At 49.7% G+C, this 19047-nt stretch overlaps 1 protein-coding gene across 6 annotated transcripts; it reads left to right on the top strand.

Annotated features, from left to right (window-relative positions):
* The first annotated feature begins 296 nt into the window (after positions 1–296).
* Positions 297–14369, top strand: LOC129467991 (apolipoprotein L2). Of its 6 annotated transcripts, none has more exons than XM_055252960.2 (7): positions 316–438; positions 2159–2221; positions 4308–4361; positions 4540–4569; positions 5574–5638; positions 9075–9201; positions 12314–14369. In XM_055252960.2, the coding sequence occupies exons 2-7, from the start codon at positions 2178–2180 to the stop codon at positions 13188–13190; spliced, it is 1197 nt and encodes a 398-aa protein (XP_055108935.1). In that variant the 5' UTR covers positions 316–438; positions 2159–2177; the 3' UTR covers positions 13191–14369. The 6 variants fall into 6 exon arrangements, with proteins under 6 accessions (XP_055108934.1, XP_055108935.1, XP_063478811.1 ...); XM_055252957.2 differs by lacking the exon at positions 316–438 and adding an exon at positions 1013–1210; XM_055252959.2 differs by lacking the exon at positions 4540–4569 and having other exon boundaries at positions 297–438; positions 5523–5596.
* Positions 14370–19047: the final 4678 nt, after the last annotated feature.

The raw sequence follows: 19047 nt of genomic DNA, 5'->3' as shown, positions 1-19047 counted from the left end.
CTGTGTTTATGCCAATGGCACAGGCAGGAGTAAGGCAGGCGTCAGGGGAGGGTGGGTGCACGGCAGGACGGGGAGTAATCTGCAGGGTCCCACAGTGTGTCAGTGGCAGGTCTTTCTTCCTGAGACCATAGCAGACCCCCAGCCCTGAGGATGCGAGGCAGGTGGGTTGGATGAGAGGGATCTGGATGTCTGGTCTCAGGCTGCTCCTCTAAGCACAGCAGCAAGGAGGGTGGGGCTAGACTGCAGATGCTGCTGGGGAGGAGTATGTTTGCCAGCTGCTGGGAAGTTGTGACTTTCACTTTCCCTTTCAAATTCCTCGGTATATCTGGGGGCTGGAGGACCTGTCTGGTTATTATATAGACTCATAACTGGAGGTGGGATCCACACAGCTCAGAACGGCTGGATCTTGCTCAGTCTCTGTCAGGGGAAGATTCCTTGGTAAGCGGGGGACAGTTGACCTGCCTCCATCTTATTCTCACAGCTTTTGTAGATAAGCTGGGAGAGGTTAGATAACTGGTTCAGATAGACAGGAAAGTAGTGGTAAAGCCTGGATTTACACCCAGGCTTGAGTCTGATTGCTTCCCCTCTCCTGCTGTGCTCTTAAACTATAGAGGGTGAGGGAAGCAGCTCAGATGGGTTCACAAAGCTCACTGGGCTCAGCCCTGGTTTTGACTGCTGAGACACGACTGGGTGAACCCAGAAGGAAGGTTTGTGTTGGGGGTGCCCATCCCTTTGGGAGATTTGAAGGAACCAAAGAAGGTGGAGGAGAGGAGGTGACCGAGAGCCTAGCCTGTCCTTATGGCCAGGCCACACCCAGGCTGGCCCCAGGGTGCTGCTGCTGAGGCCCAATGGGGGCAACAGAATTTTTTTTCAGGTACAAGGAGTTCAGAGGTCATCTCACCCACCCTGAGTCTGAGCACCAGCTTGTGCCAGGCCCTGTGGGGAAACTGAGGCCCTGGGAGCGGAATCACTTGCCCAGGGTCCCGTGTCAGGAGGCTGAGCAGGTAGATCATAGGACTCCACGTCTCTGGCCCTCACCTCTGTCCCTCCGTTCAGACCTCTGGGGTGATGGAGAAGAAACAGGCTGTGCTGTGTCCCTGATGGGAAGCATGGCTGAGACAGGGGAGTGAGAAGGGCTCCTTGCAGAATGGTGCCTGTGGCATGATGCCAGCTTTGCAATCATGAGATTCAAAAGACACACTATGGAATTGTGAGTATAACTTCAGGAGTGAGAGCTTAGATCTCTGTGTTCATAGAAGGAGAATCAAACCTGGAAACTTTTGGATTATTAAAATCACACATTTTTGCTTCAATATTAGAGTCACGAGGCCAGATGTTGGCCTCCCCTCTGCCCTCCAAGAGCTGTGTGACTCTGGGCAAGTCACCTCCCCACCCAGCCTGAGATTTTTCCCCTCTCAAAAACCTGATAGAGCTGCCAAAAGTCCATGAAATCAGGGGGGTAATTTCTGTGAAATCTGAGTCATGGTCTTATTTGTTCTTCATCAAAAAGGGATGCTGAAGCCTGTGACCCCAGTGCTGTGGGAGGCAGAGGTGGGAGGATCACTTGAGGCCAGGAGTTCAAGACAGCCTGGGAAACACAGGAGATGCTGTCTCTATGAAATCAAAAATTAACAAATTAGCCCAGCATGGTGGCATGCACCTGTAGTCCCAGCTACTCAGAAGTTGAAGGAGGAGGATCACTTGAGGCCAGCAGATCTAGGCTGCAATGAGCTAGGATGGTGTCAAAGCCCTGCAGCCTGGGTGACAGAGCAAAACTCTTTATTAAAAACAAAATGAAAGGCAGGGCACGGTGGCTCACGCCTGTAATCCCAGCACTTTGGGAGGCCGAGACGGGTGGATCACGAGGTCAGGAGACCGAGACCATCCTGGCTAACATGGTGAAACCCTGTCTCTACTAAAAATACAAAAAAAATTAGCCTGGCATCGTGACGGGCGTCTGTAGTCCCAGCTACTCGGGAGGCTGAGGCAGGAGAATGGCGTGAACCTGGGAGGCGGGGCTTGCAGTGAGCCTAGATCGCACCACTGCACTCCAGCCTGGGCGACAGAGCGAGACTCCTTAAAAAAAAAAAAAAAAAAGAAATGAAAATGGTGATTTCTCAGGAGGAGCACACTGTCTCAACCCCTTTTCCTGCCCAAGGAGGAGGCCCCGCAGCGACATGGACGGAGCTGCTTTGCTGAGAGTCTTTGTCCTCTACATCTGGTGAGCTTGGCTCAGAGCCCCGAGGTGGGAGGGAGGGCTCTGTGTCTGGGCTGCACAGTTGGGCAGGGCTTGGGCTGGGCCAGGAGCCATCTGGGCTTCTTCCAGGAACCAAAGTCCCTTCCCAGAATTGACCAACCAGCAGACTCGCCCAGGGAGGACCCGCTGTATCCTAGTCGAGGCTAACGGGCAATACCCAGACTCAATATTCAGCAGAGGCTCCAGGTCAGGGTCTGAGCCAGGCCAACAATGACCAAGGAGGATGCGATCCAGGGTGCAGCTCCTCATGAGTGTGGGGGGAATCCGAGGCCCCAGCTCTCTCTGCCCTCCTGCTCCTCTGCTCTCTTCTGGTCCTCCTGTGTCCTCATGGCTCATGAGATGGTGTTGAGATGGCTCCTCTGGCCTAGGGGATCACACAGTGAAGAAAGCAGGAAGAAGGCAAAGGGATGCCCCTCTCCTGTCACCCCTGTCCCTTACAGCAAGAAGTGCCCAGACGCCCCCCATCTGCATACTCCCCTGGTGAACTGCTGCCCAGGACTGGGTCCCCCTTTTACCCTTGCTGCATGGGGTCCCCAGAAGACAGACATCTGTGTAGACAGACAACCCTGAGACAAAGGCAGGAAAGGGAAAGAGGGAGGCGAGTGGCTTTTGAGGAGGTGGCTTTAGTATGAGAGCTGGAGGATGGAACCCCATCAGGGGGCCCGGAACCACTGAGCTGTTAAAATAGAGTCTGCAAACAAAGACCAGCTGCTGGAAGTGGGTGTGCCGGGGAGTGCGCAGAGACACACGGTGAGAAAAGAGAAATGGTAATGCTTGGAGCTGCCCTTAACTGGGACGGGCCTGAAGTGGTATTGTTATTATTTATAGTATCATTATTAGTCAGTTTTGTCTTATTTGTACCCTCCCTCTATCTCTCCTCTCCACCTTTTCCTAACATTCTATCACCAGTTTTGTGTCTTCCATTAGCAACTTTGTAGCTGTAAACAATTTACTTAAAACTTTCATATACCCTCAGTTGTACCCAGTATTTCTTCACTTTCCTCTTTAAAAAATGACAATATTAATCCTCCTTCTCCTTCGTTCAGTGCTTCACATCCCAACTGCTACCTTTGTGCTTTAAAGTTTGTACTAATTGGTATTGGTAACAAGTATATTTAGTTCTCATATTTATATGTTGTGTATATATATATATTTTTTTGTCTTAAAGAAGAGACTACTGAGAGCCAGTAAAACTGAATGAATGGGCATCTTCATATACTGCTAGCTTGAGTGTGAATTGGTGCAATTTGCATACGATGTGGCTCTAGGTATAAAGCCTTTTGAGATGTTAATAGCTTCTGACCTAGTCATTCTACTCCTATGAATACCTTTAGGAAATAATCTCAAGTGTGGGCAAAGTTTTATGCGAAGGAGGATGTTCTTTGTAGCATAATTTATATGAGGAATTAGAAACACCCTGAGGTCCATCAGCTAGGGGAGGACAGCAGAGGGGACAGGGCAGCACCAGGAGGGCTTAGCAGCCACAGCAGGGGCTGGGCGGGCATCTGGCAAGATCCAGGTCTTTGTGGGACAAAGAATCTTAGAGAAGCAATAAGGACACAGGCTGTCCACTGCAGCACCAGTGAATTCACCAAGACAAAGAGTTGACCACAGAGTGTGAGACATGGATTTGCAATGAGGAGTCATTTACCATGAGCGTGTATACGTGACTCAATATTGTATATTTAAGGGAGTAGAGCACAGTCATTGAAGACATGGGATTGAAGCAGAAGTCCTGGCTCTAGCACTATTGTAAAAATACCGGCAAGTTCCCTAACTTTTGTGGATTCCTCTGTGTTCGAATGGGAAAGTTGTACCCATCTCCTGGCCTGTGTGTGATCATCGAATGAGACACATATAGGAGGCCCTTCACATCACAGACACGCAATACACACTGGCTATCATCAATTAATTATCACACATGCTCCCAGGCCCTGGGCATTGTCAGAACCTTCCTCCCCATCTCTATTCCTGTGTATAGACTCTGTAGTTTCTGTAATGATCAGATGGCTGCCCCTCCTCTAATTATGTTCTCCTCATACCCCAACAGGACGAGTGCACTTTTCCTTGGTGTGGGAGTGAGGGCAGAGGAAGCTGGAGTGAGGTGAGTGTCTGTAAATAGCAGATGATGGGGGCTCGGTGACAGACAAACAATCTGGGTTAGGTTGGTCTTGGTGTTTGCTTCTACCCCAGAGGGATCTGCAGAGTCCTGGCTGCTCAAGCCTCCCTCTGTCCACTGGTGGCTCACATTTGACCCCACGATTTGTTTTCTCCTCCTCAAGGGTGCAACAGAACGTTCCAAGTGGGACAGTGTAGGGTCCAGACCCACAGGATCGGTGGGTCTCTCCCCGTGTGCGGTGACGAGAGAGTGTCGAAATAAAGACACAAGACAAAGAGATAAAAGAAAAGGCAGCTGGGCCTTGGGGACCACTACCACCAATGCACGGAGACCGGTAGTGGCCCCGAATGTCTGGCTGTGCTGTTATTTATTGGATACAAAGCAAAAGAGGCAGGGTAAAGAGTGTGAGTCATCTCCAATGATAGGTAAGGTCACGTAGGTCACGTGTCCACTGGACAGGGGGCCCTTCCCTGCCGGGCAGCCGAGGCAGAAAGAGAGAGGAGACAAAGAGAAAGACAGCTTATGCCATTATTCCTGCATATTAGAGACTTTTAGTACTTTCACTAATTTACTACTGCTATCTAGAAGGCAGAGCCAGGTGTACAGGATGGGACATGAAGGCGGACTAGGAGCGTGACCACTGAAGCACAGCATCACAGGGAGACGGTTAGGCCTCTGGATAACTGCGGGAAAGCCTGACTGATGTCAGGCCCTCCACAGGAGGCGGAGGAGCAGATTCTTCTCTAAACTCCCCTGGGGAAGAGGAAACTCCCTTTCCCAGTCTACTAAGTAGAGGGTGTTTTTCCTTGACACTTTTCGCTACCACTAGACCACGGTCCACCTGGCAACGGGCGTCTTCCCAGACGCTGGCGTCACCCCTAGACCAAGGAGCGCTTCTGGTGGCCCTGTCTGGGCATAACAGAAGGAACTCTTGTCTTCTGGTCACACCTCACTATGTCCCCTCAGCTCCTATCTCTGTATGGCCTGATTTTTCCTAGGTTACGATTATAGAGGGAGGATTATTATAATATTGGAATAAAGAGTAATTGCTACAAACTAATGATTAATGATATTCATATATAATCATATCTAAGATCTATACCTGGTATAACTATTCTTGTTTTATATTTTATTATACTGGAACAGCTCGTGTCCTCGGTCTCTTGCCTCGGCCCCTGAGTGGGTTGCCGCCCACAGGACAGATACTGGAAATCCTCAAGGTAAGCCCCTCGGTGACTATGCTGCTGGCAGCATGGACCCAGGTAGGCTCGCCTCCTCTTCCCTGCTGGTTCCTATTTGCACTTAGAATGGAGGGTGGCACCTCCACAGCTGAGTGAGCCCCAGAAGAACCCAGATGGACAAGGAGGCCAATGAGTCTGCCCTGAGCAGCAGAAGAGGTCACGTGGAGTCCCCCAACCCAGGGGTCTGGGGGTCATCTGCATCCTGACCTCTCCTCAGGGTGACACGACCCAGGTGCCCACTTCCTCCCTACCCTGGCACCTAGCAAATGACTCAAGTGGGGCAGGACACCCTTGGGGAAGTGGAACCAGCAGGGGAGAGGAGTTGGGGGGGAGAGCAGGGTCCAAGAGGAGAGGAGGGGTGGGAGAGGAGGTTAACCAGCAGCCCCGACCTGTCACCTCCCGCTCTGCTCCCAGCTGATCCTGGGGTGTTTCCACCTGAGGCCGGTCCCCTTCCTCCAGCTCTTGCCCTGCCCTAGCCCCTCTGATCTGAGTGGCCCTGTGGGAATGCATCGGGCCTGATCCAGCTTCCAACTTATCTGGACCCCGTTCTGGCCTTTGCCACATCCCCTCTGTGTGACCTGGCGCTCCTCACCTCCCCTCTCTTGTACCATGAGAATAATATGGGGGCCACGCAGTTTTGTACCAAATGTGTATACATGGAACGGCTGTGGCGCGGGTGGGTGTGGGGTTTAGTGAGACAAGGAGGGTATGATTGAGTGTGAGGTGAAACCTGGGTCAGACCCAGCGCTGAGTTAGATCTTACTGGTCTTAGCCAGATTGGCCACTTCCTGTTTGTCAGGATCCTATGGGCCCGTTCCCTCCCCCTGTCCCTACAGCTGATTTCAGCAGCTCCTTCTGTGTCTGTCATGTGAACCTGCTGCCTGGAGTTATTTTTTCTTCTGTGACCTCCCAGTATCCACATCTCAGCATGGCCCTCTGTCAGCTGGCTTTAAGTTTTGTTTGTGTCTAACAGAAGTGCCCATCTGATATGACCCCAGTTTAGTTTCCCATAGCTTGCAGTTTCAGGGGGGTTACAGCTGTTCTGAAGGCCTCGCAGGTATTGTTTGCCCAGGAATGTTTCAGGGCTGATTTTTGTTTTAATTTTGCTTTTATATCCACCAGCCCCACCACATCAAGAAATACACAGATTTAGTGCTGGAGGTTCCTTCCACCCAAACCTGGGTTTCCTTCCTCCTTTTGGTGAAGAAGGAAAAAGAAAAAACAAGACAAGCCCTCGCCCAGCCAAGTCAGCACTGCGTTCATTTCCCTAAGCCCCATTTCCTCAGGATGGCTTCCTCCCCTTACAGAGTTGCCATGGCAACCAAGTCAGCACCGCTCAGGAGTCGCCCTGGACAGCAAAACTGGGCTGTGCTGAGTCCTGTCCAAGACGAGGGGAGGGCAGGGAAGATTAGAAGCTGAGAGCTCTCAGCCGACCCCAGAATCCTTAGGAAGGGCTGGGCTGGGGGGCCAAGGAAGAAACTCTCCCTCCGAAACAAGATGATCTGTGGTTTAATAACGGGGCCAGCTGGGTTCAGAGGTGACAGTGGGGAGCCATGTACCCTGAGACCAGCCTGCAGAGGACAGAGGCAACATGGAGGTGCCTCAAGGATCAGTGCTGAGGGTCCCGCCCCCATGCCCCGTCGAAGAACCCCCTCCACTGCCCATCTGAGAGTGCCCAAGACCAGCAGGAGGAATCTCCTTTGCATGGTAGTTGTACTCAATGCTGCGGAGTTTGAGACATTATTTTTTAACTTTAAATAGCCCCACAGGTAAGCTATAAGGGAGAATGCAGAGACCACAGACATTTTTAAAACATAAGGAGTTTTAATGTTAAGGAATTTAAGGAGCAATGTCAAAGAAACGTTGGCCTTGGAGTCAAACCCTGAGCTTCCTGCTTGATGGTTTTGGGCAGTGACTCTCACTGTCTGGATTTTACTTTCTTCTTCTGTGAATTAAGAATGAGGTGGCCGGGCGCGGTGGCCCACGCCTGCAATCCCAGCACTTTGGGAAGCCAAGGTGGGTGTATCACGAGGTCAGGAGATCGAGACTATCCTGGCTAACATGATGAAACCCCGTCTCTACTAAAAACATACAAAAAATTACCAGGCCTGGTGGCAGGCCCCTGTAGTCCCAGCTACTCAGGAGGCTGAGACAGGAGAATGGAAAGAACCCAGGAGGCAGAGCTTGCAGTGAGCCAAGATCGCACCACTGCCCTCCAGCCTGGGCGACAGAGCGAGACTCCATCTCAAAAAAAAAAAAAAGAATGAGGTCTCTTGTGTGTCCACAGCAAGAAACAATTTTACATCATGTCTCGGTGCACGCACAAATACATACTGGTCTGCAGTTCCTTATCTGCAATTCCATAATTCTCAGATCCCTGCAAACGACATATTTTGGGGACAGCTGACTTCGGTAGTAATCCTGCTCTGTACTGACTTGAGTTCTTTGTAGACCTACCATTATTTTTTACATTTAATGTGAGTATTTGCTTGTTTCACTGTTGAAACATGTGTGGGTTTCATTACAGGGAGCAGTCCAGCTTCTGCTGGGAATGGTCAGGAATATACCATATGCATCCCGTGTCCTTTCTAAAATAGTGAAAATTCTGAATGCCTAAACACATCTGGATTCCAGGAATTTACGTTAATGGATATATATTTGAAATAACCCACAAAAACAATACTCACCCCTGCTATGCTTGGTACACTCTGATATTTTCAAATTGATTTTCTTTTTAAAATGCTGCTTTTGAACCAATAATTTCATAACCCAATGATGTGTTGAAATTCAAATTTTGAAGACACTGGTATAAAGTGTTTGACCCAACAGGCACGTGGCAGATCGAAGTGATCACTAGGATGTTTCCACTTCCTTGGCATGGAAGGCTCACTTTGTGTTGGCGCTGAGCTGAAAAGGATTCATTCCTCCCCAAAGCACCGTGGCACTCCCCTGGTGTTTCAATGTTCTCAGGCTGCCATAGTAAAATATCACAGGCTGGGTGACTTCAACATCTGGCTTTTATTTTCTCACAGATCCAGAGGCAAGAAGTCCAGGGTGAAGGTGCCAGCAGGGTTGGAGTCTGGGGAGGACTCTCTTGCTGGCTTGTGGAGGCTGCCTTTGCACTGTGTCCTCGCACAGCCTTCTTGTGTCTCATTCTCTTCTTACAATAGGACACTAGCCCTCTAAATAGAATTAGAGCCCTACCCTTGTGATCTCATTCAGTCTTAAAGGCCAGATCTCCTTAAAGGCCAGATCTCCAAATGTAGTCACCTGAGTTTAGGGCTTCAGCATATGAATTTTGGGGGCACACAATTCCCTCTATAGCACTAATGACTCCATCAAACATGTCCTACATCACAGCTGTCCAGGAAAATTAACATGTAGTCATCTCTTAGGCAATGGCTGTTATGCTCCCCTACACTATCATCCAACCTTATCCTTTCTTCGTTCCAACTAGAGAGCAGCATCTTTATTGAGGATGCCATTAAGTATTTCCAGGAAAAAGTGAGCACACAGAATCTGCTACTCCTGCTGACTGATGATGAGGCCTGGAACGGATTCGTGGCTGCTGCTGAACTAACCAGGTAACCTCCATGGGGTTACCTCCATTGGGCGCCCCAGCGATGCCACCCAGCTCTCCCCTGGGCTGGTTTTCCCTGACAGGCACACCTCCTCCAGGCAGCCCCCTCTGCTGGGCTTGAGGATGAACTTCTCGGCACTCCAGGAGGAATATTTCCTCCATGTCCTTCGCTGGCAGTGAGTAGCCTCAGGCTGAGGGGAGAGGAAGCCCACAGGGACAGGGTCATTTCTGCCATCTCCTGGTGATGGGAACTTTGCCAGTTACTTTCTCACTTTCAGCCTTTCTTCATCCATGGAGTCTTATTGTGAGAAAAATGAGATCATGCATGTAAAGTGCTTAGCATAATGACTGACACATAGTAGGTGCAAGTTAACGTTAACATCTTACAAGCTCGGTGGAAACAGAACCAAGGTTAAGGGTCTTCTTCTTGAAGATGGGAGCCCAGCAGGACTTGACCTTTGGGACAAGTCAGAAAAATCCTGACCTAACCAATGTGTGTTCCTGGGGATGCTGGCTGGGGCCCTTTTTCTCATCTGAGGAATTCCACAAACACGGCAGGACCCTTCTGCTGGTCCAGGATGCTGAGAGGCTGGAGTGGAGTTGCACACCGCTGGGTCTCTTTCCAGCTCTGTCCGTGTCCAGTCCCTGGGCTCTGGGCTTATGTCGTGGAGACTGGGAACTGTCATCTGTCCAATAGGAATAGCAACTCAATGTGATAGGAGTGTGGTGAAGGCCTTAGAGTCAACTCCAGGTCAAAGGTGGGGAACCAAGACCAAGATCCTGCCCAAAGGCCCAGGAAGACGGGAGCCAGGGGTCAGGATGGAGCGAGAGTCAGCCTTCATTGTAGAACAAGTAGGAAGTTTGGGGCACCAGGGCTGGGACCAGCGTGTGGCAAGAGAGGCAACAAGGGCTTGAAATTTAAGGAGGTCATGAACTTGCGGAGGACATGTGAGTGGGAGAGGGATATTTCTTCCCTGTCTGGATGATCCCAACACTCATGGGCATACGGGGTCATGGTTGCCTGTGTCTCTCGCACCATGCCTGGGAACTGGCAAGTTCTGGGCTACCCTTTGAGAACTTCTTCTCTTCTACACAGAGAAGCTCCTTACCATGGTACGCCTTAGTTACCATTTCCAAAGTAGAATGAGTTGCTGTCAATTTGTGTAATTTCAGCGGTACTGAGCAGACTCACAAGTCCCCAACCAAGGAGGAAAACACTTCCTCTACCATGTTGTCCAACTTCAGATCTTTTCTGCATTAGCAATTTATATAGATGGTTCTGAAAGTGTCTTGAGTCTTCTAGAGTTCCATAAAATTGCACATGGCCTTGGTGTGCACACAGGTGAAGCAGTCACTGCTAAGGCATCAGTTAGGCTGGTGACACCTGCGAGTGAGACCTGGAAGGTTGGGGGTGCATGTGGTAGGTCAGGAGGCGATAAGGTGGCTGGAGAGTCCATGTGGAGCCAGAATGAATAGCCAGATCTCCCACTCCAGTCAACCGGGGCAGTGGCCGGACCCAGTAGCCTTCAGCCAGGTGAAACGGCACGAGGCATTGGAAGGGAGCAGATGCCAGGCAAAGTGATCTCCTTTCTCTCCGGGGTTTTGTTTTTGTTTGAATTCAAAGTACTCAGAGATAGCCAGACTGCAATGTCTGAGGGCACCCTTACCTTTGACACCACCTGCAAATTTATGGGGATTCCTAAAATCCTCCTTAGATTTTATAATTCACTAGAAGGACTCACATAACTCACTGAAAACTGCTATTGCACCATTGTGGTTGATCACACAGAAAGAACACAGATTAAAATCAGCCTAAGGAAGAGACACACAAGGTAGAGTTTGGGAGGGTTTCAGGTGTGAAGCTTCATTGTCCTCAGGATGCTGTGTTCTCCTGTGTCAATGTGGGACAAAACACACAGGGTGCTGCCAACCAGGGAAGCTCACCCGGTTAAGGAAAAATTCCTGTGAATCACATTAAATCAGGAAGGAAGCCTTTATTCAGGATTGTTCTTACAGGGGAGGGAGACTGAGCCCAGCTCCAAATACAGTAAAGACAGAGGGGGAGTCACAGCCAACACCAGGGTGAGGGGCGGGAGATGGAACAGGACTGACAGGAGACACCAGAGTGGGGGGTTTGTGCTAAACTGGCCTAACAGGATTCTCCCTAAAGGCAGGTCAGACACTCACCCATCAATGGTGGGGATGAGGAGCATGATCAGATAGCAAGCATGATCAGATAACAAAGTGTGATCAGACAGCAAGCGGGGAGGACCCTCCCTAAACTGACTTGGGGCGATTCTTGCTGAGCGGGGCGGTGCAGGACCAGAAAGCAGTGGGTGGGTGTGGAAGGCCAAGGTCGGCGCCTAGTGGAGAAGAGGCTCAGAAGAGCCCAACTGGAGTTTGGTTGAACAGAAAGTCTTTCTCAACCCATGCCTTAGTGTTCAGAGCATTCGCTGGGGCTGGATGACAAGCTGCCCTCATGGCTGACCTGGAGTCTCCAGCACCTCCCTGAGGTCTAACCCCTTTAGTACACATATCCTCTGTAGGTCAGAAAAGACACCAAATAGCGCCAAGCTCCATCATCCATCGCATTGCTATACGGTCCCATGGCCAAATCACCAGGCAAAGAAAGATGTTCCTACCAGGCGGGACATTCCAGGAGCCTGGAGATCACTTCCCAGGAGCCGCGGACAAAGGGAAGGCCTCTCTTTGGGTAAAGTGCATGCTTCACTTTGCGGCCATCCTGGGAGTAAAGTCTCTTTGTCCCACTCTCACTGCTCTTTGTTCATCTGCAGAGTTTCCCCTCTCCAAACACTTTGGCAGTCACGGTGCTGACCTGCCCTTGAGTCAGGAGGCATCTTTATCAAACACCTGCCATGAAAGAGCATCTGAGATGCCTTTAAGATATTTATTTCCATATGGAATAAGTACTGAGGAGTATCTATGATGAACATAACGTGTTTGAGTTTGAAAGGAAATTCTCTTCATTTGTAAAATTTGTTTCTATTTGATTGATAGTGGAAGCTCTGCAATTTACACAGGATAGAGATCGCGTGCAGCTCATTTCACAGACAGGGAAACAGCATTTCTTAATCCTTTAACCTTTCCTCGTGCAGGGATGAGGCAGATGAGTTCCACAAAGCTCTGAACAAGCTTGCAAGACACGTAATCATGAAGGACAAAAACTGGCATGATAAAGACCAGCAGCACAGGAAGTGGTTTTTGAAAGAGTTTCCTCACTTGAAAAGGGAGCTTCAGGATCACATAATAAGGCTCCATGTCCTTGCAGACGGGGTTGAGCAGGTCCACAGAGGCACCACCATCACCAACGTGGTGTCCAGCACTGCCGGTGTTATCTCTGACATCTTGACCCTCATCGGCATCGGTCTGGCACCCTTCACAGAAGGAATCAGTCTTGGGCTCTCGGAAACTGGGATGGGGATGGGAATAGCGGCCGCTGTGACCGGGATTGCCAGCAATGCTGTGGAACAAGCAAAGAAATTGTGGGCACAAGCCCAAGCTGGCAACTTAGACCAAAGAGAATCTGACGTAGCTAAGGTAATAAAGGAATTTATGGGTGAGAACACACCCAACTTTCTTTCCTTAATTGACAATTCTTACCAAGTCATACAAGGCATTGGGAAGGACATCCGTGCCATCAGACAAGCTAGATCCAACTCTCAATTGGAACCATCTGCCACACCCCTTGAGATCATTGGGCAAATCTCAGCTGAAAGCGATGAAGAAGTGGGGAGAGTTACTGAAAGCCCCACCCTGGAAATGAGCAGAGGAACCAAGATTGTGGGTGTGGCCACTGGAGGCATCTTGCTTGTGCTGGACGTGGTCAGCCTTGTGTATGAGTCAAAGCACTTGCATGAGGGGGCAAAGTCAGAGTCAGCTGAGGAGCTGAAGAAGCAAGCTCAGGAGCTGGAGGGGAAGCTCAACATTCTCACCAAGATCCATGAGATTCTACAGGCGGACCAAGAACTGTGACCCCAGAGCAGGGCAGCCACCAGGGGAAGTGTGCCAGGCACAGGCCAGGACAAAATGCAAACTTTTTTTTTTTTTGAGATGGAGTCTCACTCTGTCGCCAGGCTGGAGTACAGTGGTACGATCTCGGCTCACTGCAACCTCCGCCTCCCAGGTTCAAGCCATTCTCCTGCCTCAGCCTCCTGAGTAGCTGGGATTACAGGTGAGCAACACCACACCCAGCTAATGTTTGTATTTTTAGTAGAGATGGGGTTTCACCATGTTGGCCAGGATGGTCTCGATCTCTTGACCTCATGATCCGCCCTCCTCGGCCTCTCAAAGTGTTGGGATTACAGGCGTTAGCCACCACGCCGGCCAAAATACAAACATTGTATTAGGTGGATAAACAGGGTGAGGTAAAGTTTATGGAACTGAGTGTTAGGGACTTTGGCATGTCTGTAGCTGAGCACAGCAGGGGAGGGGTTAATGCGGATGGCAAGTGCGCCAAGGAGAAGGCAGGAATGCTGGGGCCTGGAATAAGGGAAGAGAGGGGACTGGAGAGTGTGGGGAATGGGAAGAAGCAGTTTACTTTAGACTAAAGAATATATTGGGGGAGGAATAGAGGGAGACGTGCAGGAGCCAGCAATGAGAAGGCCAGGAAAAGAAAGAGCTGAAAATGCAGAAAACCAAAGAGTTAGAACTGTTGGATACAGGAGAAGAAAGACTGGCTCCACTATCGACCTGCCCCAAGATTTGATGTCCTTCCAAGAATGAAGTTTTTCCCTGATGATGGTCTCTCACTCTGTCTTTCCAGCATCCACTCTCACTTGTCCTTGTGGGGGCGTGTCTCAGTCAGCCAGTGGCTTCTTGATGATGGTGGTTGGGGTGGTTGTCGTGTGACGGGTCCCCTCCAGGTTACTAAATGGTGTAAGTCCCCTGCTTGAACCCTGAAAGGCAGGTGGTGGGCCATGGCCATGGTCCCCAGCTGAGGAGCAGGTGTCCCTGAGAACCCAAACTTCCCAGAGAGTATCTGAGAACCAACCAATGAAAATAGTCCCATCGCTCTCACCTGGTAAGTAAACAGTCAGAAAATTAGCATGAAAGCAGTTTAGCATTGGGAGGCAGCGCAGATCTCTAGAGCTGTCCTGAGGCCGCCCAGGAGTGCCCTGTGTGTAAGTCCTAATAAACTCACCTACTCACCAAGCTGGACTTGTTCGAGTGAATTCTTTGGTCTCTCAGCTCCTTCCAAGCTTTGGGGGCCATCAGTCTCAAGTTTTTCTCGTAATGGCAGAGATGACGGTGGGGCAAGAGACCACCAGGGAACCTCCCCTGAGTCACTCATAAAGTGCATCCAGGGCCAACCAAGTCCTTTCTGTGTAGCATCCTGCAGAAGCCTTGCCTCAGTCCCTGTAACTCTCCATCAGCCAAGGTTTCTCTGACCTTCAATTGACTCATCTATTTCTTCCTGAAGAAGTCAGCAGAGCCACGGCCACCCACTTGCTGGCACCTGAACCAGGTGTTTCACTTTTTTATCAATGCTTCATCAATTCTTGGATTCTTCACATTTTTTCATGTTTGTCTTGGGCATTGAGGGTACAAGCACTGAGCGACTTGTTCATGATCCACCCACCCTTTTGCCCCTGAGCTCTTATTGTTGAAATTCCATCATGCTAGCTGCAGTTGATGCCATCCCACTGTAATGCCCGTGTCACTCGAGATTCTTTTAGTTGCAAAGCACAGAAACAGAATCTGGCTGACTTGAGCAAGAAAGAAGATCCAGTAGGTGCAAACTAGGACAATTCAGGGGATAGAAGGAAAAACAAAATCTACACAATTCAGGAAGGACAGTAACCAGGGAAAAGTCCAATATCAGAAACATATGGTTTGACCTTCAAGGGCCCTACCACCAGCTGGCTTAGGTCCACACACCATGATAAGTCCTAGTGTCTCTGATTAAAGTTTCACATTCCCAGAATTTGGAATAGCTTGGTCAGTGACTGTATACCTGGACCAACCATTCAGGTCAGGGTATCTGGAAGGGGGCTGGGTAACAGAAACAGAAACCCTAGAGAGAAGTCTTAGGTCAAGCAGCCACCTGAATTTGTGCTTACTGTATACACTCAACCCCTAGACAGGGAACACACATGCCCTCTTCTTCTCATAGAAACAAAAATGACTCTCCTCACCTGTTACGGATCCAGTCATCCCAAGGACAACAGCAAATGCACCTGCCACTTCTCCAGCTGGAGCCACGCCCACATCATCTCCACCTTCTGCATCCTCAAGTTCTGTCATGGAGAGGAGGGACCCAGCACACTGTCAGTTTTTCTCTTGGTCCACTGGGGGTTCCTATCCCCAATTCTGAAAGCTCATTCTGAAACCCCAGGCTGCCCTGGGAATAGGAAACTAGAGGTAGATGTCTGCTTTCTACAATCAAAGATGTCAGCATTTAGAGCCAGGGATGCAACAAAATTGTTTCATGAGAGAGAACTATTCAACATCCGTTCTCCTCTTCCTAGTTCAGGAGGTTGGGGTGAACAATCTGCAGCTTCCAGCCAGTCTTTTGTGTGTGTATATTTGTAGGAAATGAAGAGGTACAGTTGAGGCTACAAACACCACTGACCATTGCGGCCACTGTTACAAGCTTTTGACTGGTTATTCCACTCAAACTTCTTACTGATCGGCAAATTCATCCTTGTGCTGTGTGAACTCCTTGGTGGTCTTGCTTCAGTAAGGTTGTGGGATTTTCTATTAACTTTTACTACTTGTTAGAGTATTACAAGAATCAAGTCTCGATTCCTTCTCTCCTGCTGTGTCGCAACAACATGAAGTTCTCTCAATAATCAAATAAATAAATCCAACTTGGTGACCTCAGTGCTATCTTCACATCAAGTAGTCTGAGGAGCCAGATGTGGTCAGGTCCAAAACCACTGTTGTCAGCCTTGAGGGGGGCATTTTCATCTTAGCTACTAAAATTTCTGGAACCAAAATCCCAGAGTCATAGGTATTGAAAACAAAACTTTTGAAAGTGATTCATTGTATGTAACCGTAGGGCTATCACCCTCATCTTAACCGCTTACTGCCCAGGTTGATAAATTCTGCCTATCACAGGAAATGAGGTAAATTCTGGGTATAGATTCAAAACATAGCACATTCTAAAGGCAGCTCCCAGCCTCTGACATGGAGCTGAGTCCCCTTCGGGCCATTTCCATGGGATTGAAGGCTGTCATTTCTGGGGGTGAGATTCACCGGGCGCCAAGTGGTCAGCCTTGATGACGGGTTCCGTGTGTCAGCCTTGATGACGGGTTCCGTGCTGCGTGGTTACACAGAGCTCCACATCAGGTATATGGTTACGGAGCCCGTTCTGAAAACGCCAGGCTGCCCTGGGAATAGAGGAGACTTGCAGCCACAAAGGTGCCTTCTTCCCCTGTTTTTAAAGACTCTGTCATGGTAGAGACCTCCTAGTGAGCATTCACATGGAAGAGCGTATTTTTAGCTCGTTCTGAGAGCTCCAATTATATTTGTCTTCCCCAAATATCTCTGTCACCAAGCCTCCAGATGCATTCCTTCTAAAATGCTGAACTTCCAGCCAAATCCTCAGCTGTTACCTAAGAAACAATGCAGATTCTGGCCCGAGGACGCCACCCCTTCCAGGCAGCCTGGACTGTGAGGTGTGCTCCACTGCTCTTCAGGAATCATCCTTGAGAGGCGTTCCACAGCAGTCCAGGCCTGGCTGGAGCAGGTGGATGGAGAGGAAAGCACAGCAGAATTTCAGAGATGCTGATAGTGATGACTCGCTGTAAACACCTGAATTCAGCCCTCATGGTCTTTTCACTGCTGTTAGTCATTCATCTCTATGCAGTTTTTGCAAACTAGAGATAGATGTCCGCTTTCTACAATCAAAGATGTCAGCATTTAGGGCCCAGGGATGGAACAAATTTGTTTCATGGGAGAGAACAGCATCCGTTCTCCTTTTCCTAGTTCAGGAGGTCTGGGTGAACAATCTGCAGCCTCCAAGAACACGCACTTGAGTTATCCACCCAGGAACTGAAAACATGATGACCAGGTGAGGGGAGGGTCCTGATGGACTCAGCGAAAGCTAAACTGAAATCAGATATTCACTCGTTACTTGTTCCCCTGTAATCTCCTCCTCTGACCGGAAGGCCACAGTGGCACTCTGGGCCATTATGAGTCCCAGGAGTTGGTGTCAGTCTGACCAGGATCCAGCAGTCCTGGGGATGAGTTTCCTTTAAGCCGTCCCCTGTGATCTGAGGGGATGCTGCAGGTCCAGGGAGAACAGGTAGGAGGAATGCTCACAGGCTGCAGTTACAGGGAATGACGGGGCCTTCCGCAGACTCCTGGCCTCCTTTTCCTTCCAGGGCTCTAGGTCTGTCCTGTGAGTCAGGCCTGAGAACTGGGTAACAAGCAGGGGCCATCCAGCATGATGACCTGTGACAGGTGCCTGCCCACCAAGTTGGTGGTTGTGCAAAGTCAGTGGACTCTCTGTCAGCTCTATTTTGGGACCCTGTGCCTGTGGAATTTCCCTGAGCCCTGATCATGTGCCCTCCCTGCTGCCTGACCTGGTGCCCACACTCTCTTTTCTTCTGGCCGTTGACCCGCCTCCCCCAGAGTCGGCCTCCTGGAATTTCTCCCACCCTAAAGATACCAAGGTCCCAGCCCCTCCCCCATTCCAGACAGTTCCTGGTTATCCATTGATTCTTCTCACCAAAGGAAAGAGAAACCTCCTGGGCCCTCACAGGACACAGTGTGGGCAGGAAGGACCTGAGAAATCCAATCTAACCTTCCAATCTCCTATGCACGTTGAGTCCTCCTTCTTCTTTGTCATACCAAGTCATTTTGGAATTTTTGGTGTCACAACGAAGTGGCCAGCATTTACTCGAGGGTGGCTCATCCAGCCCTGGGCACAGCTGGCACCCCAGCCTGCTGCTGGAGCAAACCGTGCCAGCTGAAGACAACTATGGCAAGCAACCCAAATGATGTTTCCCCTTCCTTGCCGACCTTTCTCAGACTCCACTCCACAAATGGTCTCCAGCTCTTTGGAGTTTGATGGTGAGCTCCTTCTTCTGCTGCAGTGTCTCACTCCTTTCCATCCTGCAGTTCACTCTCATGCCACACTAACTTGAACATTGGCTGTCTAGAAACACAGGGGGGGCAGGGGCAACAGAGGTGGAGCAGCTTCCTCCATCAGGGGCTGCACCTCGGAAGCGTCCTTAGATGTGGCTTGGAGTTGGGATTCTTCAATCCCCCTCAGACATCCCTATTGCAATTTTCTGGATATATCTTGTATTAGGCTGAATAATAGCCCCCCATGGATTCGCATATCCTAACGCTGGAACCTGTGATTATACCACCCTGGGAGACACATGGCCTTCTGTCTAGCACCTGTCTGTCGGTTTAGCATGGAGAGGAAAGGCAGTGTGTCGTGTGACTCAGTTTCCAAGTGTCACTCTTCCATCATGAGTTTGGGTTCCTGAGATTTTGTTTTCCTTTCATGAGGGGATGCTGTGTTTCCTCATGGGATCCCAGCAGTGGTCAGCGGACAGATTCAGTCAGGTCTGAAACCTCTTCTCTTTTCTGCTGTGTTACCTGATCTTTTGGCTTTTGGGTGTATATCAGAAACCACTTTGCATCGCGAGAAAATACCCTTGGTGAGTGTAATACTTAGGGAAGAAATGCGTGGTTAAAAATGGCTCCTGGCAGTTGCTTACAGTGAATAATTATCCCCAGAGGGCACTGACGTTTGTTTTTTATTTTATTTTATTTTTTTGCAGTTTTAGGTTTTTAAATAAACCTGATTGAAGAACTAAACACACACACACACACATACACACACACACACACACACACGCACGGTTTACAG

This window comes from Symphalangus syndactylus, chromosome 18 (genome assembly GCF_028878055.3).
Source record: "Symphalangus syndactylus isolate Jambi chromosome 18, NHGRI_mSymSyn1-v2.1_pri, whole genome shotgun sequence".
In the NCBI taxonomy this organism is placed as follows: domain Eukaryota; kingdom Metazoa; phylum Chordata; class Mammalia; order Primates; family Hylobatidae; genus Symphalangus; species Symphalangus syndactylus.
Note: the sequence above shows the minus strand (reverse complement) of the source record. Positions and strands in the feature narration are given on the sequence as shown.